Source organism: Leishmania major, chromosome 24, assembly GCF_000002725.2.
Source record: "Leishmania major strain Friedlin complete genome, chromosome 24".
NCBI lineage: Eukaryota > Euglenozoa > Kinetoplastea > Trypanosomatida > Trypanosomatidae > Leishmania > Leishmania major.
In genome coordinates this window covers 1-27,449 of record NC_007265.2, presented here as the reverse complement: position 1 = coordinate 27,449, position 27,449 = coordinate 1, and the positions used below count along the sequence as shown (strand labels likewise).

The 27,449-nt window shown below is 55.9% G+C and overlaps 12 protein-coding genes across 12 annotated transcripts; all 12 read right to left on the bottom strand.

Moving 5' to 3' along the window:
- Positions 1–1,649: 1,649 nt before the first annotated feature.
- Positions 1,650–3,317, bottom strand: LMJF_24_0130 (beta transducin-like protein; the record flags this gene model as incomplete). Its single annotated transcript, XM_001683478.1, has 1 exon — positions 1,650–3,317. One exon carries the CDS (start codon positions 3,315–3,317, stop codon positions 1,650–1,652), a length of 1,668 nt encoding a protein of 555 aa, XP_001683530.1.
- Positions 3,318–4,137: 820 nt separating this feature from the next.
- On the bottom strand, positions 4,138–5,454 carry LMJF_24_0110 (conserved hypothetical protein; the record flags this gene model as incomplete). Its single annotated transcript, XM_001683477.1, has 1 exon — positions 4,138–5,454. One exon carries the CDS (start codon positions 5,452–5,454, stop codon positions 4,138–4,140), a length of 1,317 nt encoding a protein of 438 aa, XP_001683529.1.
- A 932-nt stretch (positions 5,455–6,386) lies between these two features.
- On the bottom strand, positions 6,387–7,226 carry LMJF_24_0100 (conserved hypothetical protein; the record flags this gene model as incomplete). Its single annotated transcript, XM_001683476.1, has 1 exon — positions 6,387–7,226. One exon carries the CDS (start codon positions 7,224–7,226, stop codon positions 6,387–6,389), a length of 840 nt encoding a protein of 279 aa, XP_001683528.1.
- An 844-nt stretch (positions 7,227–8,070) lies between these two features.
- Positions 8,071–8,757, bottom strand: LMJF_24_0090 (conserved hypothetical protein; the record flags this gene model as incomplete). The annotated part of the gene is made up of 1 exon (XM_001683475.1): positions 8,071–8,757. The coding sequence occupies one exon, from the start codon at positions 8,755–8,757 to the stop codon at positions 8,071–8,073; it is 687 nt and encodes a 228-aa protein (XP_001683527.1).
- A 576-nt stretch (positions 8,758–9,333) lies between these two features.
- Positions 9,334–10,563, bottom strand: LMJF_24_0080 (conserved hypothetical protein; the record flags this gene model as incomplete). Its single annotated transcript, XM_001683474.1, has 1 exon — positions 9,334–10,563. One exon carries the CDS (start codon positions 10,561–10,563, stop codon positions 9,334–9,336), a length of 1,230 nt encoding a protein of 409 aa, XP_001683526.1.
- A 1,028-nt stretch (positions 10,564–11,591) lies between these two features.
- Positions 11,592–12,911, bottom strand: LMJF_24_0070 (conserved hypothetical protein; the record flags this gene model as incomplete). Its single annotated transcript, XM_001683473.1, has 1 exon — positions 11,592–12,911. The coding sequence occupies one exon, from the start codon at positions 12,909–12,911 to the stop codon at positions 11,592–11,594; it is 1,320 nt and encodes a 439-aa protein (XP_001683525.1).
- Positions 12,912–13,806: 895 nt separating this feature from the next.
- On the bottom strand, positions 13,807–15,051 carry LMJF_24_0060 (conserved hypothetical protein; the record flags this gene model as incomplete). Its single annotated transcript, XM_001683472.1, has 1 exon — positions 13,807–15,051. One exon carries the CDS (start codon positions 15,049–15,051, stop codon positions 13,807–13,809), a length of 1,245 nt encoding a protein of 414 aa, XP_001683524.1.
- Positions 15,052–15,627: 576 nt separating this feature from the next.
- On the bottom strand, positions 15,628–17,028 carry LMJF_24_0050 (conserved hypothetical protein; the record flags this gene model as incomplete). The annotated part of the gene is made up of 1 exon (XM_001683471.1): positions 15,628–17,028. One exon carries the CDS (start codon positions 17,026–17,028, stop codon positions 15,628–15,630), a length of 1,401 nt encoding a protein of 466 aa, XP_001683523.1.
- A 462-nt stretch (positions 17,029–17,490) lies between these two features.
- LMJF_24_0040 (putative 60S ribosomal protein L17) lies at positions 17,491–17,991 on the bottom strand (the record flags this gene model as incomplete). The annotated part of the gene is made up of 1 exon (XM_001683470.1): positions 17,491–17,991. One exon carries the CDS (start codon positions 17,989–17,991, stop codon positions 17,491–17,493), a length of 501 nt encoding a protein of 166 aa, XP_001683522.1.
- Positions 17,992–18,401: 410 nt separating this feature from the next.
- On the bottom strand, positions 18,402–18,902 carry LMJF_24_0030 (conserved hypothetical protein; the record flags this gene model as incomplete). The annotated part of the gene is made up of 1 exon (XM_001683469.1): positions 18,402–18,902. One exon carries the CDS (start codon positions 18,900–18,902, stop codon positions 18,402–18,404), a length of 501 nt encoding a protein of 166 aa, XP_001683521.1.
- A 466-nt stretch (positions 18,903–19,368) lies between these two features.
- On the bottom strand, positions 19,369–20,820 carry LMJF_24_0020 (putative clathrin coat assembly protein; the record flags this gene model as incomplete). The annotated part of the gene is made up of 1 exon (XM_001683468.1): positions 19,369–20,820. One exon carries the CDS (start codon positions 20,818–20,820, stop codon positions 19,369–19,371), a length of 1,452 nt encoding a protein of 483 aa, XP_001683520.1.
- Positions 20,821–21,502: 682 nt separating this feature from the next.
- On the bottom strand, positions 21,503–22,954 carry LMJF_24_0010 (putative pyruvate dehydrogenase (lipoamide) kinase; the record flags this gene model as incomplete). The annotated part of the gene is made up of 1 exon (XM_001683467.1): positions 21,503–22,954. The coding sequence occupies one exon, from the start codon at positions 22,952–22,954 to the stop codon at positions 21,503–21,505; it is 1,452 nt and encodes a 483-aa protein (XP_001683519.1).
- Positions 22,955–27,449: the final 4,495 nt, after the last annotated feature.

The window sequence follows — 27,449 nt, the reverse complement described above, 5'->3', positions numbered from 1 at the left end:
TGGTGACCAGAGATGCTCAGAAGCGCTCCTTTCCATTCAAGGTCAGCCAAGCTCATTCTTCTCTCCGCTCACCAACGAGATTGATTTCAACCTGCGAAAAACAAGAGTGCTGTGTTCGATGTCGACGACGTATGGTGAGAGCAGAGAGGAAAAGCCGGTATCGCTGCGGAAATGCGAGTGGTGAGCGCATTAGGCAAAACCAGCAAGACGTGCAACGTGCACTTCATCTGAGATGTGTGACTCTTCCTCGCTTTTCTATCGCACGGACGCCACACTGATGCGTGCCGTCCATTCCTCGCGAGGACACCCTCACACTTCCTCCACCCACCACTAACACATGTAGGTGTGGGTGCATACATATGCATCAGTATACAGCTCTTTTTTTTCCCTTCAACGTGGCCACTCTGCCACACAGCATGCCTCAGACACCACCCTACCGCCACCCCGGCCAGACGACCACAGGCCCCATCGCGTGCTGCCAAGCAGCCGTAGACACACGCGGCACACGAAATGCGCCGACTCATTCACCCGAGCACGGCCCCTGCCTCGAACTACACCCACCCACCTCCCGCTCTGCCGGCCGCCACCTCGTGCATCCTCCTCGGGGTGGCCGAGGCAGCCCATACCAGGAGGCAGTGCGAGGGCCGTGTGGGCTGCCTTCGCGCTACGTTGCAGCTCTGCCTATAATATGGATAGTGTACATGTCTTCGCTGCCGCAGGCCGCTCCACCGCAGATCCATCCACAGCCCCACCTCCGGCATCAGCAGCCACACATTGCTCTGACCTCCTCACGGCGTAGGTACCTGACCCTGTCAGCACCGGACGTGGTTCGGCGTTGACAGAGGAGAGGGTGGCTGCTTGGCTTCCTCGCCCGCAGCGGGTGCTGAACCCTGGATACCACGCTAAAGGTATCCTCCTGACATGAGGGGTTCAGTGGACAGTAAGAGGTAACAGAAGAAAAGAAACAGAAAACAGACGCGAATCCAACAAGATAGACACAGAAAAGACACGAAGGAGGGGAAACTGAAAGGAGAACAGAAGAACAAAGCATGGCAGCATGCAACTGCTGCACTCCAAGCCGGATTTAGTCACCTCAAAAAAAAAAGCATACAGGTAGAAAAGAACACAAACGATCAAGCACACGCTTGCTCGGTACTTCAGTCCCGTCTCTCTCTTACACGCACCGCTGCCCCACCCGGCTACTCGGCGCATCCACGCTCTTCGATTCCCTGCTGAGACCCTGGCACGTGGGTGTTTCGGGAGAGAAGTCGTGGGCGTCGGCTTGCATTCCCTCTCTTCATCTTAGAGCATTACTTGCAACAAACGGAGGAAAGTAGAGAAAAGAAAGCACAGAGGAGAAGTGCAAGTGCACTTCTCCTGTGTAGGCGCTGAAAATGAGGTCGGACATCGACAGCGGAGACACGAGCCTAACAGTTGCGGAAGGATATTGAGAGGAGGGGTCAGAGAAAGCTTAGGAGGGCAGGAGGAGATCAGGTGAGGCAACACGTAGAGCGTGCACTCGGCACACGTTGCTGCAGTATGTGACTACAACACGCTCGAGCTGCTTCCACCTATATCTTTTTTGTTTGTTTCACTTTTAGCGTGTCTTTGCCGTTCCTTTCGCCCCTCATGGATGCACGATACCACCATTAAACCTCAAAGGAGTTTAGCTCGTACGCAGGGGCAAACAAATCCAGCGTGTGTGCCTCGCCGCCACCGAAGAGGATGGTGCCGGCATTGTTCCAGCACACGGCGTTGTAGCGAGAGGCACTCCCGCCACAGTCGGAGCGCGACGACGTGGGTACGGAGGTGCTGCTAGAAAAGTTGATCAGGTACACGCCAGTAAGCGTCGCCACGGCACACTGTAGCGAATTGCTAACAGACATACTCAGCACGGCGCTCTCCATGTCGCGCTGCACGTTTGGGCTGCGCAGCATTCGGAAGTCCTCCACCACGACGCGCTTGTCGAGCCCGGCCGTGAACAGGTTGTTGTCACAGCTCGTGATGCAGGAAACAGTGTTCGTGTGGTGCGTTGCCGCGCTGACGCTGCGGGGGTCTCGGAGGTCGTAGATCAGCGTCGAGCAGTCGCGAGACCCGGTGATGACTAGGTTCTCGCGGTCGCTGGGAACGTGAATGGCTGTGATGATGTCCGTGTGATCAAAGTAGCGCTGCGTCACGTGCTGGCCGTCGAAGATCATGAGGGAGTTCGCGTTTGACGTTTGCACGCCGACGCAGTACCGCGACCCGGACGAGTCCTTCAGACACTTGAGGCTAGAGATAAAGCTAGCGTCGTCAGGCTCAGTGCCGCCGCACTCCTGCCACTGCGCCTTGCGATTGCCATCTTCGTTGTAAAAGATCACGGCCGGCGGGGTGTTTGTGTATCGCCCCACCGCGCCGACGATCAGCGTATGGCCGCGGTTTGTGAGGTCTAGGCAAGAAGCGTAATGGCGCGAAAGGAGGACGTTCTGCAGCAGCACGCCGACGCCGTCCCACGTCCCTATCGTGCCGTCCGAAGAGGAGCTCACGACCACCTCGCGATGGTTCGCACCACCGCAGTAGGCAAGAGAGAGAATGGGGAACTCATGATGGCAGCTGGAGCGACGCAGGCTCAGCGCCGGCTTGTACGGCGACCATCCGAATGCCTCCATAATGTACTCCACGTCGTACAGGAATGTATCGTTCACCTGTGCGAGGCGGACCGCGCCTCGCAAAGCGCTCAGCGTCGCCGCGTCGCAGTTCCGGACAGCCTCGTACGCGACCTCCATTAATTTGCCTAAGCACGTCATGCCAGCAGTCCGAGTCGTGTCGTTCTCGATCATTTGCACCAACGTCCCCACGACACTACGGACGCTCAGCAGCTCCCTTCGCGTCATCATGGCCAAGGTCTCCGCATAGCCAATTAAGGGTGCACGGCTACAGTCCAGGCGCCGTGGCTTCGACAGAAACGCCATTGCGCGCTGCACGATCGCCTCCCTTGCGTGCGCCTTCGCCTCCTCAGGCAGACGAGTAAGCACCTCTACAAATGGAGCAACGCCCTCGCCGCTTTCCACGCGGCCCTTGCTGAAGAACGCCATCGAGCACATCACCTCCAGGCTATCCGCAAAGGAAGCAGGATATGAGAGACGGTGGACCAGCTCGCTCACTACTGTATCGTACTGCTTCGCCTTCACCGCATCCTTTATGCGCTGCGCTAGGAAGCTCGTATCCGTCTTGAATCGCACCGCGGCATTCGGGTCTAGCTCGGACACTGTCTGCTGAAGATGTGCCGCTTTGTACAGCTCCGAGTGCGCGAGTTCAATATTGATCGTGATTTTCATCTCTGGCGCGTGTGTGTGTGTGTGTGTGTGTGTCTGTGTTTCCTTGGCTAGCACCAACTACAAAAACGAGAAAATGAGCTGACCAAACGGCTAACAATATATGAGTGGAGCGTGGAGAGTAAAGTGCGATCTATGCGTGCGGGGGTGTCGTGAGAAGTGCACAGCCGCAGTAAGGGCACGAGCACAGTGCCAGTATCGAAAAATGGATGCGGAGATTGGGAGGCGTTAGTGTGTGCACCACGTCCGATAGCGAAGGAGAGTAGTGAGCCAAAGAGAAAGAGAAGACTAAACCATATTCTGCACTTCACTTACCCTGATCTCAATGCTCGCTTGTTCGCATACACACCACGACACCCTCCTCACCTCGGCCGACTCTGCCAGCGGTGACAAAGACCGAGTGACACTGTGCTGAAAATCGTGGAGGAGATGCGAGGGGGGATCTCGAGACAGGCTTTTCCGCAGCATTTGAAAGAAACCAACAAAGGGAAACTTCCGTGCCATCGGTTCGAGAACCTCTGTCTGGACCTGCACTATTTTCAGTAGCCCGGCTACTTGCGCGATTCAACTTTCTTGTGCTCTTTTTTGTCATTCTTTCCCTTGTTGTGCACTGCCTCCGAGAGACGAGCGCAGTCCGACGCAAAACACACCGCTCGACCGAAATCAGCGATGATTCGCTTCATTTCTCACTCTCTCGCGTTGCGCAGCCTGTGAAGCAGTGACTCAAGACGCTTCTTCGCGAGCAGCGCCCAAGGCTGTTGTCGTAGGTGGCCACAGAGAGACCGACACCAACGTCTTTCGCGCACTCCTCGGCTGTCGCTTGTCAAGCAGTGTTTGCCGTTCGCTTTTTCCCGGCGAATCTGCGATGGTTCTTTCTCCCGTCGTCTCGTCGCTTGTCCGGCTGGCGTCGATGCGCATGCCGCTTCCATTCCCATCGAACGAAGGGGAAGCAGTACACAACAGCAAAGTCACCAGCTGCAAAGACGGACCAAAAATGAGGTGTCAACTCGATATCGCCAACTTTAACGCCAGCAGGGATTTCGCAGCAGTCCTTGTACTTCGTCACAAGGCCTGCCACCTGCTCGACGGACATGTCGTTCTTTAGCAGGTCAAAGTACTGGAGAGCAGCAGGCTTCCTGGTCGAGTACAGCAGTGTCACCCACCGTGCATGTTGTTCTGTGAACCCTGGCTCCAGCGGACAAAACAGCGGATACTCCAGCTGCTCACTGAGCTCCTTGGAGAGTGGTTCGACGGATTGGTACGCGCCGGGAAAAGCGCTGAGGTACGCCTCCAGGATGAGGCGCTCCGCCGTGCAGTCCTTCTCGTAGCGGTTATCCGTGTTGTACGCGTAGCACTGCTCCTCGTGCACTGTACAGTAGTAGCGCCGAGTGGGCGCCGCGTAGCCGCGCTTGAAAGGACCGACGACGATCAAACGCACCTCTGAGGAAGACTTGGGTGCCCAGACCCCAAGCAGCTGTGTTCCGTCCAGGTATGTGTACTCCTCCACCGTCGCGTCCTGTGCCTTGTAGTTGGCCGGGTCGCTATCCTTGGCGGCAGGATAAGGAGGGTGAAACTTCAGCATGGCCGCCTCTACTTCCAGGGAGAAACACCACTCTCGCTGCGCGTTGTTGTCTTGCTGGATCATGTCCGTGTGCTCCTGATTCAGCGACATTCCCGTAGGTTCGCCAGAACGGATGTCACTCACTAGGAAAATGTCATGCGTTTCGTGGTACGTACGCCGAATCCGCAAGCACAGCTCCGCGGTGCAGAGGTCTTCGATGAGCTCCAGCACACAGCTCCCCTCCTTCGACGCGATCTCCTTGACTCGTGGGCAAAATGGTGCTGGGTCAATGAGAACAAAATCGAGCGCTGGAAACAGCGAAAAGAGAAACGGTAAATGAAGTCCGCAAGCAGCGCCGGCGTAAACGACAAGCACCCTCTTTGGAGCCGCACCGCTGCAGCGGCGTTTGATGTGCATGGAAATCTGTACCAAAAACTCCACTTCCGACAGCATCAGCTTCCGCTGCCCGTAGTGCAGCCCTTTGAGAAGTGGGCACTCGAAGGATGCTGTAGAGGCATTGTTCTGGTACGGCCTTCGCGGCGCATTCTCCGTAAGTACGCGGCGCTGGTCGAAGAACATTCTCCCTAGTTTCTTCCGTGCGGCCCCGTCAACGTCATAAACCCGTGCAGCTGATGCCTACAACCAGGGATCTCACACAGACGCACAGGAAACCAGGGAGAAGAACAAAGAAACCGGCAACAGCTGACAAGGGCACGACGCAGTGAGTGCGCGCCGTTCACCAATCAAAAAAGGAAAGAGTGTAAGGGGAGCAGTGTTGAGAGGGCGGCTCGAAGCAGCGCCGTAGCCGACGTAGTAGACACACCCACGTTGGTTCCGTGATACCGATGGGCAGCAGACCATGACCTCACCGGCTGTGAAGCCATCCTCTGCACCCAAGGCGCTACGTTATGTCAGGAGCCGTTGTAAAAAGGCAAACGCTAAAGTCGGACAACCTTATGGGCACCACCAGCGGGTCCAACAGCTGCGTCTTGCGGTGTGTGTTCAATTGGATTGCACCACTCGAAAATGCGCAGACAAAACAAAAAGGCACAGGTACATCAGCGGGCGTCACTCGTATGCACAATTACGGACAAAAAAAAACACCGCAGGGTCATCTATACATCCGGCACACAAAGAAGCACCGACGCAGCCGCACACATACACACACACACACGCACAGCACCGGCCATCTTCAGTTCACCAAAAGCAGCCCAGTAGTTCAGTCATCTATATCGGCTGCCGCTCCCGCATCCCTCGCCCGGTCGCCCTGAAGTCGCGGACTCTAAACGCAACAACCGAGGTAGGGCACGATAAAGGCAGCCCTGAGCGGGGCACCGCTGCGAGACGGGCTTCGAAATGAGCACAAGGAAAGGAGATACAGAGGGAAAAGGTACATTTGTTTGTTTTACAACCGAAAACGCCTGTATTGATGCCGCACACACTCATCGAAGCACGCGTCTAGCCTCCTACCCACGGACCTGCAAGAGAGGTGGCGCCGCACACGTGGCGGCTCACTTCTGATCGTCGAATACGAAGACGTGCTGCCGGCTAAGCTTTTGTATCGCAAACTCTACGGCCACGAGTTGTTTCTCTACGAGCTCCTGATGTGCACGCTGCGACGGTGTTTCCAACTTGTTGAACCCTTTCGTCTGGTAATCCTTGTTGAGTGCGTCCCAGCGACGCTGAAGGCCATCAAGCAGCTGCGCCAGCTCCGACGCAGAAAGCTCCGACCACCGCTCCTGCGCAGCTCTCTCCGCCCCCTTGTGGTCTTCGAGCATCTGCTTGCGCGCGGTCATGTCTTCTTTGATTTCTGTGATATACTGCGGCACCTTGCCAAAGTCCTCGCGATCCGTCGCACGAGGCTGTGGGGCTGGCGTTACCTTGGTAGGCACCGCCATCGTGTTCTCCACCGCGTTAGCGACTACAAAGTTCTTCTCTGTCCGTAATCCCATGACAGGGCGCTCGTTACGCAAAGGCACGTCGGGCTTCGTCTTTTCGCGGTGGTATTCGCTCTTCTTAAACGCGGAGTTGTCCACAGTCGGTGCGCCGCGACTGGCGGTGAGCGGACCCTCGTTTTTGCGGAGAAAGTTCTCCGGGGTCACGGTCGAGCCAACCTCGCGGCCAAAAGTCCCGATGGGCTTCCGCGAGGGGTGCACCGAGGCGTCTGTGTACTCGCCACCGGCGTTAGCTACAACAGCGCTTGTGCCGTGAATGCCGAAGGTGGACGCCGTAGGCGGTGGTGCTCGGCGACTCTTCTTGGCGGTGGCAGCGGGCTTGACGTTCACCACGTTCCCGCCCGCCCCTAAGGAGTCGCTGGCGCTCACCAAGTCGTACACGCACTCACCAGACATGTTTCGGAGCAAGGGTTAGTGTTCCAAACCTTTCGAAGGCTGCAGCGAGCGTGCGTATTGGTCAGCGGAATACCACATGATTGGCCCAATGGCAACGGAAGACAAAGAGAGAAGACACCAAAGCGAGAGAAACGTTGTGGTGCGCGGGGACACATCAAGCGACACGGAGGAGGGGGGAAGAGAGGGGGAAGTACGCAGAGAAATAGGTACCAGAGAAAACCTCACACCAGCACGCCCATATAATAGAGGTTCCCATCACGACAACACACACACACACACGCAAATGGCGCCACTTCTTCGGACGCAGTCAACCTTGGAAAGCAGCACACCTTTGTTTGCCTTCTGGAAAAACGCATTCGGCCAGGTTCGGCCTACAGCTCCCTCATGTTATTCTGGCATGTATCGCTGCGTATGTACGCGACATCACTTTGCTTTCCTTTTCGTTGCACAACGCTTTGAGAGATGTAGACGGTTAACAAGTCGAGCAACTCTGTCCCCGCCGCAGCACAAAGTCCGGCTCCGTACAAAAAAAAACACACGAACACACAGACGGAGAGCAGCATCTGTGCACGGCTGTGAGTATCGGCAAGTGTTGATGCTAAGACGCCACGTCCGCACCACGCGACGCCAGAAGGAGAGACAGAGAAAGAGCCTCCACAAAAACCGGAAGACTGGTGTTGCGCATCGGGCTTCCCTCGCGGACAACTCCACCTGTGTGCCGCCGAAGGCAACGTGGTGGTCACAGGCACACCTCTACGAGGCACGCGCGTAGCAGTACCCCGTGGAAACACCGTACAAGGCAAGTCTTGCAGTCTCCCTAGCACACTCTCGCACACGCACGTGGTCAATTCCTTGGCGGCAGCTGCGATATCTGTTGGGGTTCCTTTGGAGGCGACGGGGGTGGCTTCGGATGATCGTAAACTGGGAAGCGGATACGCATCTTTCTGTTCGGCATGTAGGCCTTTCGCAGCATCCAGAAATGAGCCTTCATGTAGTGGCCCATGAGCAGCGGAAAGACAGCCAAGAATCCCAGAAAGGAAATCTCGAATGAGTTGGCGTCCTGCGCGAGTGCCGAATGTGCCTTGGGGTTCTTCTTGTCATAGAAGACGCTGCATCGTTCCCCTACGCGAAGCACTGGAATGGCCTGGAGGTACTCCGCCTCCGTGATCGTGTCGTAATACCAGCCCTCCATCCAGTTTCGATACGGAGAGCCGGTGGTGCCACGAGTCGAGACGTATTGCTTGCCATCCACCTCAAACTCGTACTTGACCGCATACCGCGGGACGATAATGTACCTATAGTTAAGCTTCCGTAGCTCTAGCAGCTTTCCTTGTGTAATGCCCCATCTTGAGCCCGCCTGGTACGCGGTCAGCGAGTCACAGTAGCACTTTGTGTTCACGTACACCACGCCCAGCAGAAACAAGGCGGGGAGGCGAACCTCAAGCGCCATATCCCACAGCCACTGGGGCTGCTCCTTGCGAAACAAAAACTTGTATATTCTGCCAGACGACATTTTCTTTGCAAGCAGCATCGAATTGCATGTTGCGCTCGCGCCACCACGACGAGACAAACACGCGAGAAGATAAACAGATAGACAAGTCGAGGGAAAAGCGAGAGGTTGAAAACCCGGAAACACGGACGCTGCCCAATGCCGCTTGGAGAGGGGTGAAGTGAAGCCGTCGTACCCAGTTGGAAGAGAGAGAGAGAGAGAGCCGATCGCGTTTCACAAGGCCGCGCGCGCGCGAAAGGCGCGTCCACCACGACCGTCAACTGCTGCCAAAAAAGCCAAAAACAAACGACTGCGCAAAGAACATCTCCCTTTGTACGCGCTGTCCTGTCCAACTCCAACAGCCGCGCAGAGACCTCGTGACGTGTCCCAGTAGCACGAGTACATCACACGCACTCTCACACGGCGAAAAAGCGACATGACAGTGTGTTCAAGAGATGTTGCTGCGCCCATGATGCATGTTAGTGCACGTGCAAGCCGCTCATTAGCGTAAGCACATTCATACAGTAATAAGAGAAGGCAGGTGCAGCTTGCATAATGCCGCCAGCATACCGTCCAACACCTCGCACAGGAGGGGCACAATGTCCTGTGCATGGCAGACTAATCGGTGCCGCCACCTGCACCGTCAGCAACGCCCGCCACTCGATCAAAAATATGGCTCACCATGGCCGGATCGAGACACGTAAGACAGGCCGCAATGTTGCACACGGGCTCCGGGTGATTTCCGTGAAACGGGCAGCTGTCCGCTCCCGGGCACGGAATGAGCGCAGGCTCCGCGGTGTCCCACCGCGCGATGCACCGATCGCACATGAAACGAGTACCGAACGATCGCTGTGTGGCGGGATTGCAGCAGTAGCGGCACTTGAAGACGGCCATCAGAGTGTTACATGTTCGATGGTCCTTTCCTATGCAAGTATCGCAGACCAGCTCTTGCGGGGAAGACGACGGTTCGTGCCCCTGCATCCGTGAGCACACCTGATCGCCTCCGTAGAACACGCCCCCGCACCTGCCGCAGAGATAGAAAAGGAATTCGTGCTGGGCCTTTGTCGCATCAAAGTGCTTCAGCTGCTCCGCCTTTTTCGCAGTCACCTCCGTGTACAACTCGCTGATCTGCTTCGATTGTGCCAACAGAGGGTGGCGAACCAAGTGCTTGCACCCGCCAGGGCAGACAGCGCGGGTAAACTTCACGTGCTCACCCTTCGCCGCGAAGTCCATCCAGTTGCCCACCCATTGCTCAATGCACTCTTTGTGAAAGTAATGCCCGCAGTCCAAGGTGATACCGTCGTCGCCATCGAACTCGCACAAGCAAACGGTGCACAGGACCTCGCTATCAGTTGGCTGCGAGCTCGAAAGGTGAACTTCCCCGACAGGAGAAACCGCACTTCCACCCTTCAAGGACACCACTTCATTCTCACTTGTGTAGAGAACGACATCATCCAAGGACGTGAACGGCACACATGGCAAAGCTGCGTCTAGCTCTACGATGCTGCCGGCCTCAGTGACGCCCACCACACGCTCGTCGCCGTCGTGAAGCAGCGCAACGGCGTACTGCTTGTAGTGGCCCAAAAAGCCCGTTATGCTACACCCGTTCATCACCTCTGTCAGGCCCTTGTTAAAATCGTAGCCGAACACCCTGTTGCAGTCGCTGCGAAAGACGAAGCCGTGGTCGGCCGGCTCGGCGCGAACGACACGGTACGGGAGAGAGATAATCTCAGTCACACTGCAGAGCGGGTCATAAACAGCCACTTCGGTGCTCCCGGCGGAAATGCACATGACCTTGTTGCGGTGAAAAAAAACCTGCGTGTGCGCGCGAGCTAAACTCTCGACCATCTCATCCGCCCCGCTCTCCAAGTTGCGCCGATGCAGCATCGAGGGAAACGACGTTGGGAGGTAGTAAAGAGTACCATCGCCGGCGGAGGCTGCCGAGACAATGCCGCCCGGGATGACAGTTTTTCCTGCAAAACCAAGCGCCCCACTTGCCGGGTTTACAACTTCTACCACAGCGCCGCTATCGCAGTTGTAGCCGATGACGGGCATTGACGTGAAACACTTTTCGTGTTGGATGACAGCTGCCGAAAGCGGTGGATGGAAGAGGATGCTTCCGCAACTCCGATAAAAGCTGCCGTAGCATAAACATATACATTCGCGAAGAAAGGAGGGTGTGGAAATTGAGCACGAAACGGTGCCTCTTTGACTGAGACTTCGACGCCCATCGCGGCACGAACGTGAATGAGGATGCCTCACACCACGGTGCCGCGTACAGAGGAGAAGGGGCGGATAGACCTCGACTTGCCCGAGCTCACAAGCAGCGGATACGCTAATTGTTAACAATCAGCAAGCCGCAGCATCGCTGCCTGCTAGAGCCGTTGAAGTCTTTGACGCACGTCGCTTGAACGCAGCTACAGCGGTGTGCATACAACGGAAGGCAAAGGAAAAAAAAGGCACCTCTTGCTGCGTGCCTCGCTGTGCTCCTTCTTTCGCAATTTTCACTCGTTCACTACGTGTCCTCAGACGATGTCTGCGGGTTCGACAAGGGTACCATACAGACGGAGAACAGGCAAGACAGCTGAGCGTAGCAGCATCACCGGGCTGGAAAAACGGCCGAAAGGCGTTGTGAGAGTAGCGCGAAAACACGAACTACAGTAATGAGATTGCGGCGCCGCCCCATGTCCACACAAGCAGAAGGCTCCCATCACCACCACGGCAGCGCGCAACACACACACACACACACACACACACACACATCCCCTGAGCCTGCAAGGGTAACCCATTGTGAGAACTCCCCACATGAAGAAGCACGCACCGCGTAGGTAGAGAATCCGCAGATGACAAAGGAAATGGAGAATGCGGTGTGCATCCTAGCGGACGTGGTGCTTTTCCGCATTGTCACGCATGGCGCGCAGCTTTTCTGCGGTGACGGTGAAGATCTTCAAATCCATCTCGCGCTTAGTCTCCTCGTCCAGGGACTCGCGAGCAACGCCATCCTGAAACGTCTGCGCCCTGCGTGACGACGCGCGCGCCTTTCTCCACTCGTCCACGAAAATGCGCTTGACCTGGCTCTCATACTCGGCATCGTTGCCCCACCACGGAAGCATTGTGTCGCTCGTGACGTGTTCCATAGTCTCCGGACGTGAGCTCGCCTGACGTTTCGCCCGCATCGCCCCCTCGATGTAGATGTAAACAAGCGTCGTCAGCGAAACGAGAAACACAAATAGCACAGAGGACTCCAGCTTCATCTGCTTCACTTCCTCCGTGTTGTTCATGACCTCTGTGGCCGTCCGCGCGGCCAGGCCTGCCACATCTTGTCTGTCCTGCAGGGTGTTCTTCTCGTTCAAAATATCAATGTCCGATCTGGAAACCTCTGCTTCATGCAGCGTCTCCTCGCTTGACTGAGGCGCCTCCATCGCCGGGTTCGACGGTGCATCCGCGGTAGACGCGTTCGCTGGGGCACTATTTACGCCTGCTGTCTCCGCGCCGGTGGCGCTAGCAGGAATGCGCCGCTCCGGCGGCGCTTCTCCGTCTGCAAGGAACAGCGGTCTCTCAGTGCCATCCGTGAGCATCTGCACATCGCTCACTCGTACCTTGCCGTCCTCCAGCACACGAAGCTTGACTGTTTTGAGGCCTGTTTGCTCCATGACGTCCTCAATGTCCTCCAGTAGCCACATCGCCTCATTGCTGTTTGACGTCAGCTTCTCCAAAAGTTCGTCTCCAAGGCGACTCTGGATCTCCTCGATTTGTCGGATGTGATCCTCGAGTGTCGAGATAGGGATGTACGAGCTAATGCTGGCCCGTGCCTCCAGGTAGTTCTGCGCTTCATGATCATCGGACTGGAAGTTCCCCAAGTTGACGATCTTATTGTCGACCGTCTCCACGCCGTAGTCCTTCATCACGTCCTGGTATGCCAGGCTCACCCTCAGAAAAGACTCGGCATCCCCACCTGCGTCGGGATGTGTGCGGCGACACGCCAGCAAATACTTTAGCTTCGTCAGAGCGAGAGGCATTCCCGGCCGGCACTCCAGGAGCTGGTAGCGCAGCGGGTAGCCCTCGTACTCCTTCTTCGCCTCGCGCGCCGCCACCTCCTTCCTCTGCGAATCAATCTTCTGGTAGTCCTTGACCACACCCGTTCCCTCAGCCACGTGGCTCAGCGCGCCACACAGCCAGAAACGAGTGCACCTCATGTGGTGCAAGCCTACACCCAACGCGAAGCTCTTATTCAGAAAGATGTGCGAGAAGAGTCTCGCGCGTTTTCCTCTTTCCCCACGACGGATAACGGCCGAAGAGCTGCAACAACAAAAAAGCGCCGACAACCCACGGGGGCATGTCGGCCGAGAAGCAGTGGAGATTGAGCAAGGGAATGGAAGTGGAGTTGAAGTACTCTGAAGTAAGTGCTGAGAAGCTGGAAGAAGCACACATGCATGAAGTGCATCGCCTACTCTGCACCATACAAGCGTTCAAAGCTTCTTTCCCGAGAAGCCGGCGGTCGTGCAAAGGTGGTAGTGCGCAGTGAGCGCGTACGCACGTGGAAACGTTTCCGGCTGCTCGACCCTTGTTTTCTTTTTCTTGCATAATCTGAGGAAAACGCACTCCGTGAGTGACCAGTACAATAGATCGAGCACTGACACCTGTAAAGCGCCATGAAGAGAGGCAACCGTAGAGAAAAAGTCGAAAGACGAAGGCAATCGCACGAGCACAGATCCACGTGCCTGTCATCCCGTCGCACTTTTCAGCTTCTAAAAAAAGCAACGCCGGAAAAACGCGAAAGCAAAGCAATGAAAAAGATTCAGGCCTCTGTGCAAGCAAGCAAGCTATCTAAGAACTGTAGCAGTCTAGTACATAGACACCGACAGCAAAGCCTTTGCAAATTCGACGCACAAGAAAACAGAGAACCTCCATGCACACACGGCATCGCCGCTCACAAGGAGACACACTAAGCGGAAAAGATGAGCAATCGGTGGGAAACGTAGGATAGAGCAGAACCCGCAGAACACTGTTTTCTTCGAGCCAGCACTGGTACGCAGGGCCCGCACCGTCGTCACCACACTGGTTTGCACCACCGTGCTGTTCTCCACCGTACTACAACTGGCTGTTTCGGTTCTCGTAGCTTTCCTGTGGAACGCGTTGCTGCGCGTCATACTGTTGGCTTCCAAAGTACTGGTCATCGTAGTGTTGGCCTCCCCAAAACTCAAACCCGCCCTGTAACCCCTGTTCCGATAACCGTTGCGGGGCATTTTGCGGCGACGCGTAGAGAGCGCCGGCATTTTGCCAACCACCGACACCATCGTAGCCGCCTCCGTACCCTTGCGGAGGGCCGTACTGATAGCCGCCGCCGATGTTAGTCCACGGTGCGGCGCTAAAGCGAACGCCAGCGCGGATCTCCCTCTCCGAGTCCTTGATGTGCCGCTTTCCAGATGCCCGTCCGCGCTGAAACAGACAAGATGAAACGATGAGAAACAATGGGACAAGGACAATCAAAAAAACGAGGTACCACATCTTCTTCACGCACTGCTCAAAGGTGCCGTTAATCGATAACGACTGCGGGTCACCTTGAAAAAACACCTGCACTCCGTTGGCTAAAATGTATACGATCTTGTGCTCAACCAGCACTGAGGCGTATTGGGCGTACGTTACAAGCGTCGCTAGCGTCGCCTCCCGGTTTTCGGACATTACGGTGAATGGCATGACGTTGACGGTAACAACCGAGTCGCTGATAGTGATTTGTGTCCTTGTCAAATCGCCGTAGGTAATAAGCCCACAGTCGGTGGGAAGAAAGCTGCAGAGAGAAGACTGGAGGCTGGCGCGGGGGTCGGATTGACTGGTGACTGCGGTGTAGAACGTGAGGGACAAGTTCCGCCAGCACGTTTGATTGCTGCTTGGTGGGAGGAGCGCGTCCCAGGAGCTGCAACTGTTTGTGTAATTTATGAACGTTGGCTGTTGGCCGATGTTTGTCAGGCAGGTGTGGCTCAACGCCCCGCTGACGGCGAGGGTGTCACCGCTTGCCCATCTGGTGTAGGTCCCGTTAATATTGCTGATTGCCCTCTGTACAGACTCGGGCTCTCCCGTATACCACATACTAAGCACGATCACCAAATGAGGCGGGACAGCCTGCACCACCGTACTCAGGGGCGATGGCGGATTTGAGACGCTCTGAAGCGCGGTTGTGATGAGTTCGGTGAAGTCGGACGTCACCACAAAGTCAGAGTTTACTGTAGCGTTTTCTAAAATCATCTGAGCTTCGAAGTTGAACGAGCTGTCGCCATTGGCGAAACCCAACGAGACGAAAAATAGGATGAGCGCAGCTAACAGGGAAGAATACGACATGACTACTTTTCGATGTTCGTGAAACGCAAAAAAAAAGGAACAGCACAGAAAAGACAGCTGCGTATTGCACCAGTGGTGATGCAATACGCAAGCGGACGGCGTGGAAACGCACTACAAAAAGAGCAAGAAAGAGAGAGCCCAATGAGGCAAAGGCAGTGGAGGAGGCGCCGCTGAAAAAAATATATATATGGCATTGTCGGAGAGAGGGAGTGAGAAACATACGCGCTGCAACACAGTATGGCTGCACGCACGACACTTCGAGCTTGTGGTGCTGTGCACCACGCTCCTGCACCGGCGTCACCCACGCGCACACCCGTGTACGTGCACATGTGCGTCCTGCTCGCACACCACACTTCTCTAGAGGCCTTCCTCTTCATCATCTTCACTGAAACAGACGTGTGAAGGAGAGGGCGACTTCAACGCAGCAACTCTATCGGTGTAGCACACAACTGGAGCACAAGATGAAAGCAAGTACGACAGCAGCTGCTCACTGGACGCGACATCGCTCAACGCATGAAACGGCCGGCGCAATGAGCCGCACATGTCGCGTCTGCATGTGTCCCCAAGTCTCATCTCTCAACCGTGCGGTGGGAGCACCGTGATACAGCGCTCGAGAAGAAGAATGCACTCAGCAACAGCGTGCTCGTCGGCTGCGCTGCTCGGCAGCACCGTGTAGCGCTGCATCAACGCCTGCAGCCCAAGCGCAACCCGCAGCAGTAGCTCCGCTGTCTCAGGAACACGGCATTCATCCATGGCGTAGTGCGTGCACTCCGACAGGATTCTCTTCTTGAGCTTCTCGAGCAGCATTTGCGGCACGGTGATGCCCCACCCCGATACATTAATCAGCTCCGACTGGTCCAAGATGCGAAAGCAGTCGGCCGCCGTCATCTCATGCGCAACACAAAATACCTGTGCGAAAAGCGCATCGTGCAGCATCTCCCAGTCCCGAAGAGCCGCAACCGCGGCTGCACTTTCAGCAACGCAGCCCTCATGCAGCGCGGCGACGATCGCGAACGCAGCGAGGCACTCCTCCTGCGTGAATTCTGTTATCCTCGAAGCCGCGCTCCAGCCGGCACACAGGCGCAGATTCAAATCGGCGTGCCGCACCGCGAACGGCATCGTCATAAACCTCAGGAGCACGTTGGTGCTTACACCTGTGTATTCATCGGACGAGGTGGCGAGGAGCAGCCTCTCCATCTCGCCAAGAACGATGAACGGCTTCTCGTAGCCCTCGATGCGTGCAAGCTGTACGTACGCGAGGAGGAGATCTTCTAGCGGCAGGTCAGGAAGCAGGTAATGAATGCGGCGCACACAAAGCCGGAAGAGCCGCTTTCCAGCAGACAGTGTGATCGGCCAGTCGCGGACCTGGGTACCACCGCCCAGCAGCGAGAGCAACCACCACGTTGCCCTGAAGTCCAGTGACTGCTCGTGTTCGGCAAAGAGGTCGCAAATGGAGTCTAGCAACTCCTTAGAGAGGCACGGCTTCCCTCTTGTCCAGCACACTTTCACGCATCGCGATTCCACCAGCTCCAGCAGCATCAGCGCAGACAAAGGAAATCGAAGGTGTCGGACGAAAGCGAGATCGACTACCACATCGATTGTGCACGCTCCGGTAGCGCATGCCGCCGAATAAGCGGCACGAACCGCCTCGTCCTCCTCCACTGCATTCCTGGAAACGCGACATGCCGTAGGTGGCGAGGCTTGGTGAAGCATGTGGGAGAGTTTCTGCACCAAACTGCGCTCCTTTTTTGTCATGGATGGAGTCAAGCTCGCCAGGGGCTTGGTGCTGCTTTTTTCAAGCCTGTCCATCAGCACACCGGAACGGATCAACACCTCCACCACCGGCAGCGCCCGCGACGGCGTTGTCAGTTCCCAGTGGCGCTTGTCAAGAAGATTCAAGTGATGGCGCGCCAGGGCCTGGCGATCCTCGCGCACGCCATGAGCACCACAACGCAGAACTGCGGCCCATCGAATCATTCTGAGCGCATCCTCGCCTACTTGTAGAACGCAGCAACCGGCTCTGCGGCAGAACGTGCAGCTGAACTCTTTCGATACTTCGTGGCAAACAGTGAATGCCACCAGAAACGCAATGCGAAGCGTAAAAATGCCGCGTCACGAGGCGAAAGAAAAAAAGGAGAAGACATGCGGGAGTTGAGCAGAACTCTGGGGAAGGGAGAGGGCCGACAGCCGAAAAGGTAAATCTCCTAACTCACGACCTCATTGCAAAACAGGAGCAGCGCGTGGACAATCACGCTTCCTTGCTCTTCCGCATGCGAGATGAAGACACTCAGCTTTCTCGGCGCATCTCCTCATAAGAAAACACACCTACACCTGCAGCGCAACCGCGCTTGTCATCCTTAAAGTTGTTTTTTTTTTCTTCGCTCCCATAAAACTAAAATCAGAACAGAATGTTGGCCTATGAATTCATGCGTGCCGCACTCACTTCTTGGGGGCGCTCTTCGGGGCCGGGACCCGCTCCTTCTTCTCCGACATGAACAGCTGCACGTGGCAGGGGCTGCACATGTACGGCGTGATGCGACCGTGGGCACGGTACGTGCGGCGGCGCATGCGGGCAGCCTGGTCCACCTGGACGTGCTTGATGACCATCTGGTTGGGGTCAAGACCCTTCTCGATGGCGTTGGCCTCGGCGTTCTTGAGCAGCGACATCATCGCCACGACGGACTTGCGCGGCCAGCGGCCCTTGGTCTGGCCCCACTCCTTCGCCTGAGCGGTGCGGCCGATCTTGCCGTTGTAGCGCTTGAACGGGATGCAGCGGGTCTTGGCGAGCACCTGGCGGTACAGCTGCTGAGCCTTGCGAAGCGGCATGCCGTTGATCACATTCGCCGTCTCGAAGGTGTTCTTGTAGTGGCAGCGGAGGTCGCTAACCTTCGCCTTGGCGCTCTTCGACGACACCTGCGGCTTTCGGGAGTAGTGCGTCATGATCACGAACCGACCTAGCCACCGAATCGGTTTGTTGTTGTTGCGTGCATGGTGCCAGAACAGAAAAAGCAAGATTCAGACAAAAAGCGAGAAGGGGGACCAAAGCCGTGAAGAGTTGAGAACGCGCGAGATCAACTGCAGTCGACATCATCACACGAGAAGACGGCAGAAAAAACCCCGGAACCGTGAGCACACCTCACCTCCTACTATGATGCCTTAGCTTATCACTGCGCCAGCACAAAACCAGCTGCCTCTCCATCATGTATCTTCTCGCGGTAGCATCACACGTTTAGTATTCACATCCTCATAGCAACAACCACACAACACGCAAAACAGGAGACACACGCGAACACACGAAAAGCGCCTCTACCGTGTCACCCACCTCGATTACGGCCGAAGTTGTGCAACCACTATTTCCGCGACGGGCCGCCTTGGGACGGTGAAAAGCTACGGCCGCGCGACGCAAATTTGTCTCTCCTCTGATTGAACTTCTCCACGCGCTTCTGCTCTTGTTTTTCTTTTCGTTCGTGCTCCATTGCTAGCTCTGCCCCCATCGCTGACAACGACGCCACGGTCACGCCATTCTCCTTCCGAATCATGAAAAAGTTGCTCTGCGCGCTGGCAAAGGCACCGAGACCCCCGTACGGCACCAGTGCCTCTCGCAGGTCATCTGGAAGCGCAGCAGCCCATCGACTGATCGGAACAAATGTGTTGATACGCGGGAAACATGTGATGAGGCGTGCCACGATCTGTGGCTCCGTGGGTACGTTTCGTCGGTCCGGATGCGGAGGACCGACGGCCCGCGGATATCGCCCACCCGCAGGAGGTCGTGCTCCACCCTGCCCGCCGTAAAACCGAGCCGCTAAGCCAGCAGGCCAAGTTGCCAGAGACCGAAGACAAAGCACTCTCATTTCCTAACAGACGTGTGAGACGTACTAAGAAAGGGCAAACCGGATCCGTTCGCAACAGATCCCAAGAGAGAGTGTAAGGAAAGGGGAGAATGATAACGACGCAAAACGCCACTGTCCAGTTCCAGAAGCAACACCGTGCGCGATGGCGCCACAGAGAGGCTACATCGCATTCGTTCTGCGTAAGTCCCTCTTACTACCAAGGCGCTCGATCCTATCTCTTCGCTCGCTTCATTTTATCCTTCATATCCGTAACTTTTCGCAAGAGTACAGCAAAATAAGACAAAAGACCCCGGAAGAGTGTCGACAAGGATGACAGGGTGAGGACCGTAATACAGCGAACCCTTGGCATCTCTTCTCTCGCATCCCCTTAGAACCGCGTCCAACAACACGCACGACGCGTCTGCAGCGACGGACGTCATCCAGACAGCATAGTCCGAAAACAACGTTCTCCTTCGGCAATCAGTGTCTAGTTCGATTGCCAGTGGCAGCTATTGTACAAGTCCTTTAACGGGTCCGCCGGCTTCTTGAACTGCACTGGCGGCGGCGGTTGCTTCAACGCCGATTGCACCAGAGGGTACAGCGCGCCTTCTCCAGCAGGCGGTGGTGCACCACCTGAAAAGGCGTGCTGCGGCGGCGGCACTGGTGGCGTCGCGATGGCTTGGAGGGTGATATGGCCGCCAGATCCCCAGTTCTGCGGCACGCCAGTTTCCCACTGAAATTGCTCGGAACCCTGTTGGAATGACGTGGCCGCCAGTGGTGCAGGTGTCCAAGAGGCAGGACAAGAAGCAGGCTGCACTGGCTTCGTTGGCTCCTGGCTTGGCACAAAAAGGTCATCCAATGAAACGGTCGGTGCAGCTGGCGTGAGAGCGGTGACAGCTTCTGACTGATTTACCACAGCCGGCTCTGGCGCGCGCGGCGGTCGAATCTTCTCTTCCTTGCTATCAACGCGCGAATCTTCTCTGCTGCAGATACCGAGGCTCTCCAGCGTGCACAGTCCCTCCTTTGCCGTTTCACTGGCGCGTATGTCGCCCTCCAAACGAGTCAGCAGTGACTCCGGTAGCGGCTTTAACTTGGGCACCGGCTCCAGAAAAACGCGCGAGGAACACAACATGGAATCGAAGTACTGCTTGACAGAAGCAAATGCACTAGCATATCTGCGGTACAAGTCAAACCAGCGCCGCTTCTCCGGCAGCGAAAAGTCCTCAAATCCATCGAGTATGAAGATGACACGCTTTGCCAAGTGCTGGAAGAGTTGCTTTCCGTCCCGGACAAGCAGTTGATACGCCTCCAGAGTGCAAAAGTTGTTCACCACAGCCTCACGGTACTCGACTGCTGGCACCGCCTCGAAGAGTCGAAGCAGAATTTCAAACACCGGCTGGAGCGACTTTGCATTCAGCGTCTCCAGGTACTCCTCAAACTCACGAATCTCAACGCGCCGACCCTTTCCGAGAGCACTCTGCATAACACAGCGCTCCTCCAGATAAGTCATGTATTGAGCAATAAAATACGCCTGACCAGCCCCGTCAGCGGTGTCAGCCAGGTTCTTGATGTTTGAGGCCCTAAACACATGTCTGTAATAGCAGATCGTTTCCACCATGCTGTCCGAGGCATCACACATCAGCCGATGAAAAGAGACCATTGTCTTCAGCACTACAATCCAGTTGTGAGTGTGAGATCGCTTCTCCAGCTCGCGGACAATGAACTCATTGATCGGAAGCCCCTCTCTCAATCCAGATCCATACTGCCCGTACGAGGCGGCCACCAGCTTCTGCATATACTTTTCCTTCGGTGCTTTCAGTAGGTGACTGGTAGTCTTCAAAATAGCCTTCACGATTTCATCGCCACTGAAGGAACTCAAGCCGATTGTCGCCTTTTCCTTAAAGTAGCCGGCGCTCTGTTTTGTATCGGTACTGTTCATCTTTCCGTTTCTTTTTTATTCCGCGAGAAGAGAAAAAGAGAGACAGCGCTATTCTGCGGCGTGTGGGTGAAATACACGGTGCGAAGTCGTGTCGGCATACCCGACTGAAAATCAAGCGAGAAAGGCTGGAGGCGTGTGAAGACGGAAAAACGCTCACGTAGACATTTACGACGTAGCGTGCTCCATGAATGGGAGAAGCAAAGAGCAGAGAGATGCGCCACTAAGTATAGGCACAACGACACTGGTAGCAGAAGTCGGTGAAGAGCAGAGTGCAAAATCAGCGTCGGCATATGCTTTGCCCCGCAGTCGGATAGGTGTGTTACCTACTTGTTTTTTGTTGTCAACCGGAGTGCAGGCACTAGAGGATGGTATATAATAAGGGTAGCAAACCGCCGTCGACAGACGCGCCAAATCCAGATGCTGTGAAGCACGTCATCGAGCGAAACACGATACCTCCACAGCACACACCAAAAAAAAATCGCGCTCGACCGACAATGAGCGGCGCCTACTACCCCCAAAACAAACAGAACGGTAACAGGAGCAGTCAGCTAAGAGACACAGAACGCACATGGAAAAGCAAAAGCGCGAACAAGGAAGACAGAAAGCAACAAAATAAGGCACGGCACCGCTCCAACGCATAAGCTGTGGTGACCCGGCCCCTTCTCTCCGGTGATCTGCAGCATCACAGCGACACACCAGCAAGTCCAGTAGACGGCAGATACAGCTGCCGATCCGTGCCGTAGCCTTCAATGGACGCCAGCGTAATGTTCCCACCAATCACGCGCGCGGCATTGTACGCATAGGGTAGCCGAATCGGACTTGAGGTCCACGTTGAAATCGTATCCTGATTATGACCTTGGATATTTCTGTAAAGAGACCAGCAGGACAGCTGCATTGAAGCCTGGCGTAAGGTCATTCCGCCCGCCGTATCAGATATACGCAGAACAAAGCGCTTGTTTGTCGGCCACTGCGCCAGCGTGACTTCGATTTTGGTGCACTCCTTGCCTGTCCGTTCCTGGCGATCAACGTTGGCAGACACGGCGTCCTCCAGCATCGCGCAAATGATGTCATACGTGATATACGGTACCCCCACAAAGACCAAACTAGGATCCCCAGCCAGTTTTAGCTCGATCTCCGCATCATAAGTCGCCTGCGCTTCTTTGATCGCGCACTTCGTGAGTACCAACAGAGAGCATCTCTTGCAGATCTGCCCAACAAAATCGTCCGCATTATGGTCGAAAAAGATGGGCACTGTAAGCCCGTCTGCGTCATTCACGGCGTACTCCTCCCTCGAGACACCAAGGATTTTGGTTGACAGATACATATAATTGCCTACCAAAAAGCGAAGACGGACACGACCCAGGCAAAATGCTTCGAAAAAGTGCTGCAGCTCATCATACGTGTGCATCACTTCTTCGTCTACATGCGTCCATCCCTCGCGGCCGGCAAACTCGACCATACCATCGGTGATGAGAGAGCTCACGTTGTAGTGGCGTAGGAAAACGCGCCGCACCATGCGGTCACATCGGTAGCATCCGTCTCGGGTCGTTGGAACAGGAGTGCTGCGAACGTCGTGAAAACTCCACTGGTACCACTTCTTCAGCATTTGAATTCCCGGCATCTGCGAAAGGCCGTACGGGGCATGATTCAAGTGGCGAACGCGACGGGCAATGCGCACAAGGTACTGTCGAAAAACGATCTCCGAATGCTGCATCAAGTCATTCGGTGTGTTGATGTAAAGCAAGTTTTCGAAGAAAATATCCTTCACCTTCTGCTTGGCGTAAAACTGGTTCAACTCCGTGAACTCTTCAGGCGTCAGCGGGTTTTCCAAGTTCACCTTGCTCGTCTTCACCTCCTTCATGCTCTCCGCAATAATCTCCTTCGCTGCCTCCGTCACCTTCGGAGACGTTGACTCGACCGCTTTCCGAAACGCCTTCCACTCGATGAACTCCTTCTCAAAGGAGTCCAGCCGCTCCACAAGCTCTGTAAAGGTGGGTCCCAAGAGCGGGATACTGCGGCAAAAGCCTCGACGAAGCATCTGTAGATCTGCTCTCCCGACGTGAGTGATGCAGCTACACAAAACGCGCACAAAAACAACGAAAAGGCCAAGTGAAGGCAAAGAAAGTCGAGACATGATGTCGCCACACCGACAAGGGACACAGAAAGTATCCTTTCATGCACAACAGTAGGCCGCACGTATGAGTTCCTCACCGCCGATGGCACACTGAGACTTTCGCACAGAACACGTTTCACTGCGGCCTACTCCCTGGGTCACTAGACAAGAGTCGCTTGCGTTCCACATGCAAGTAAGCCATTTCCACATCTTTTTCTGACAATCCTTGCACATGAATCACATCATCATGATAAACACGTCGAAATACTGTCCTCCAGTGCAACAAGATCATTCCCTAAACCTTTCGTTTTTTCCATTTCCTGTACCTCTGTGCATTTCAGACGCTGAGGACACCAGTAACTCATAGCACTTGCTTCTGCGCATGCGCAAGCGACACCGTGCGTACTTCCGTAAGTTTCAGTTGCCAAAGCCGCAAAAAGTATTTTTCCCGTAAAGCTCCATTGGCAGAGAAAAGCAATCGCGTTGCTGTTAAAACTAAATTTCATCAATGGGAGGAGCGCTACGGCGAACAAATAACGACAATGGAAAGCTTGACAGGGGACCAGATCTGTGCGTAGGATGGTCAGCTAGCCACTCGAGTCTCGACTTTGGAGAAAGACATGGATATCCTCATTCCAGCACACAGCACATTTGGAAGCGTTAGTGGAGGCCATTTGACAAGCTGTGGCGGCCGTGGATGAGGGTGGCGACACAGCGAAGGCCATCCCTGATGCGTTTGGTGGCGTCCTTTGACCTCATGCAGGGGATTTTCGCACAAAGACTGAGTCGAAACACAGTGTCTTTGTTACGTCCTGCTCTCAAGGTGATGAGCATGACGAGCGAGTTGGAGAACGTGGTGGAGACCTTTGTCACTCACACGTCCCTTATTCTCGGGCTGCACCACGAAGCTGAGAAGGTACCGCTAGCTCCCCAGAGCTGTGAGACCGGGTTTCTGACCCATTCTTCTGACCAACAAAGTCTTACAACGAGCGAGGAAGCCACCGGTGTGGAGGGTGAGTTTGCTCTCAAGGACGTGAGGGCGTGGGGAGGCACATACAGGGATTTGTCGGGCAAGACTGCGGAGTCGCTTCTTGCACACGAAATTGCCTGTGGGCCTGGTAGTGTCTCATGAGCGAGCCGAGACGGCGCGACGTTCGCTCATGTTGTTGGTCAGCAACGCTGTAACCCGCCCTGGCCATTTGACGTGGAATGGCCGAGGCAGACAGTGCCACGTTGGGGCGGTTGTTCGCTTATACACGCAAGAACGGCTTTTCGCAAGTGCCACCACGGGTCGTTTCAGAGCAACACGAGAATCATTCCAATGGAGCTCCCGATGAAGTACTTGCGTGCCGCGGTGCGCAAGCATAAACCAAAAGGAAGTGCTCAGTGCCATCAGCGTGGATAACCCAAGCCACATCACCTGGCTCTGTCAAAAAGGGCGGGTCTCCCAGGAGTGCCTTTGAGGCAGGCCACCGATTTGCCGAATCGCCGAGAGGACAACGCGCCGTGTTTCGTGTCAGGGAAGAGGGAGGCTCCGACGGTGACTCTGGTTACAGTTGCGCCCTTTTCTGGCTGATTGGCTGCTTTGTTTTCTGAAAGTGGCGAGGCTCGCACAGCTGGTGAAAACTGCGTTACGACGCCATAGGCGGTGGTGTAGGCTGGAGCGCGGACCCTAGGGTTAGGTTATTCGGGGCTCTGCCGCGCACGTTGCCGTGCATTCACATATTTTGTGTGAGACACACATCACCTTTGGAACTCATCAGAGGAGGCTTCCCGCCGTGTGTGACGGGGGCAGAGGAGACTGCACGCATTCATACATTTCTCGGTATCCTGGGCGTGTTCCTCCCATGTCGCTACATTCGTTTAAAGCATACTCTTGCAGACAGGCCGTCTTGTGGCTTCTTATCAGCCATGAGGGGCGTAGCGCAGGGCTACTAAAATGAAGAGACAGGGATCCTTGAATGACGGGACAAAATAAAGATAAGTAGGTATTCGTCTTCTTGCGTAGTGTTATCGTGAGCGCAAGGCGAAGGATTGCAGCTTGTCATACTCTTGATCGGTAATAGCGAACTCGCCAGCTGGGAAGAGCGGGGCGCATGTATTGGAATGCATCATGCACATATTCATTCACCTCGCTCTCTCTATTTTTGACTGCTGAACGTCATTTCCGCGCGAACGATCTACTTGTACCCCCCTTTTTCCTCACCGTTTTCACTGTTTTATGCTACCATTATAAAGGCGCCGAAAATCGACAATACTGGTCGCCTGCCTCAAGCCACCGCCAGCGAATCGAAGATGCCCTGTGCTGAAATACAGGAGGTGCACAGATGTCAACAGCCACAAATCTTTCCGCTTACCCTCTTCCTCAGAACCTGCTGGCCACGACTCCCCCGCCTCGACGCCAAACTTTCCCAGCAGCCCCCCGGTATTTTCAAGGCCCCGGCGTCATAGGGGCCCCCCGCCCCACACAGGCGCCACGCGGCTCGACCCCAACGAAACGCGGCAAAACACCCGAAGCCCAGAACCCCCAACCGCCATCCAAAAAAAAAACACGCCCGCACCGCGCGCAGCCGCTGCAAGTCTGCCACTGGCAGCGGCGGCCAGCAGTTTTCCCACACCACGGCCCGCACAAGGTTTACGGGGTTCGTCCGCTTTGGTTGCTTATTTGCTTCTTTCACGCACAACCTCACCACCATCAACTTACCACCAGCAACAGCAGCTCCAGTGCCGTCGCAGCAACGCGCCTGCGCCGCAGGCGTCCATGGCAAACCATCTGCCGTCGCAGGGGAAAGCGCCCCTCACGCTAACTTGTCCTGCCTTATTCCCTCATCCATGCCGCTCGGTCGGCGCAGCAACAATTAGGGCTCGCTGAGCGCCCCAGCCCATGCACGAAGCCACGCTCGAGGGACGCGGCTGCGGCATCTGCCGTCCGGATGATCGGGTGTGGTTTCAGCGTTTGGGGCCAATAGCAGGCTCTGTAAGCTGTGCGGCTCGTGTCGGCTCTCACACTTCAGATGTCGCCAGCTCCCCCGCGTCCTTGCCCACGCCCGGGAAGCAGGGGCTGCGTTCCATCGGTGCGGTTTCCTTGTCCACGAACAAGCCTGCAAGGTCACAGTTATCTCAAGAGCCAGCAAAGGGACCTTATGATGCGCAACGGGCACTGAAACCACGTCAACGCGACTCTCCTCAGCAGCGCGCTTGCTACGATTAGGAGCGCTGCCGCAGAAAAACAGCACAAGATGCACGTCGCTTTCCTCTCTGTCGAGTAGTCGCTTCCGTGCTCCCGTGATGGACGGGCGACGCGACCCCGCCTTTGACGACGCAATTCGCCGCATCCTCACGGCACATCCTGGACCGCCAACACGCGAACTTTCCTGCTCACCAGGATGACTTTCGACCGTGGCTGGCTCGCTTTGCTGGTTGCGGGTGCGTCGCTGCTGCATAAGTCCTCGTCAGCGGGATCTTGGCATTGAGGCGACTCGTTTGCTTCCCTTGTGGCGCCCGGCTGCGCTGGCGGCGTTGACACCTCTATCCCCTAGGCTATTTGGTTGCGTGCCCGTCGCAGAGTTGGTGGACTTGAGTGCGTCGCGCTGGAACACCCTCGGCTTCGCATTTGTCTACTCGCCTGTGGTGAAGGCGGCCGTAACGCCAGTTGGCCTGCCTTAGTGGTGCTTCCGGTGTGTATGAAAAGAACGCCTCGTCAGTGGGCTTGCGTGCCGCTCATGGACCTGAAGGCCGTCAAGTGCGCCAGGTGTCGACACCGGTGGTCGGCAAAGCCCAGCCTGTGTGCTGATGGGTGGATGTGTGCGCCTGTTTGCCCCTGTCTTTACGCTCCATGACTCTCCCCGCCTGCGGCACCCAGCGGCTGGTCCTCGCTCCTCCTATGGGCGCGTTGCATGTGGTGCCGACCAGGCACCGCAGCAGCGCTTCACATGCCTGGTACCTCTCGAAAGCCCTCTAAGGACACGGGAATGAGGGATGTGACTACTTTTTGTGCCACCTGCGCTGCACCGAGATGTTCCTGGCACATTTGCTTGTCGTCGTGGTCTTTCGTCACCTCGTGGTTGTCCCTGCGCGACCTCCCACGCCCCTGCGCAGATGCTTGGCTGCCCGTTGTGTGCTTCTGCGCCGTGCGTCTGTGACCGAGTTGAGCGTATCGAGGAACCCCCACCGCACCACCACGCTAGTCACTCTCCATCTCATGGGTCTTTCGTCGGCTGCTGGATTTCGCCGTATTGGAAGGTCTTTGCATCGGTGCGGCGCTGCCTGCGGCCCGCTCTGCCATTTCGCGGTTAGGGTTAGGGTTAGGGTTAGGGTTAGGGTTAGGGTTAGGGTTAGGGTTAGGGTTAGGGTTAGGGTTAGGGTTAGGGTTAGGGTTAGGGTTAGGGTTAGGGTTAGGGTTAGGGTTAGGGTTAGGGTTAGGGTTAGGGTTAGGGTTAGGGTTAGGGTTAGGGTTAGGGTTAGGGTTAGGGTTAGGGTTAGGGTTAGGGTTAGGGTTAGGGTTAGGGTTAGGGTT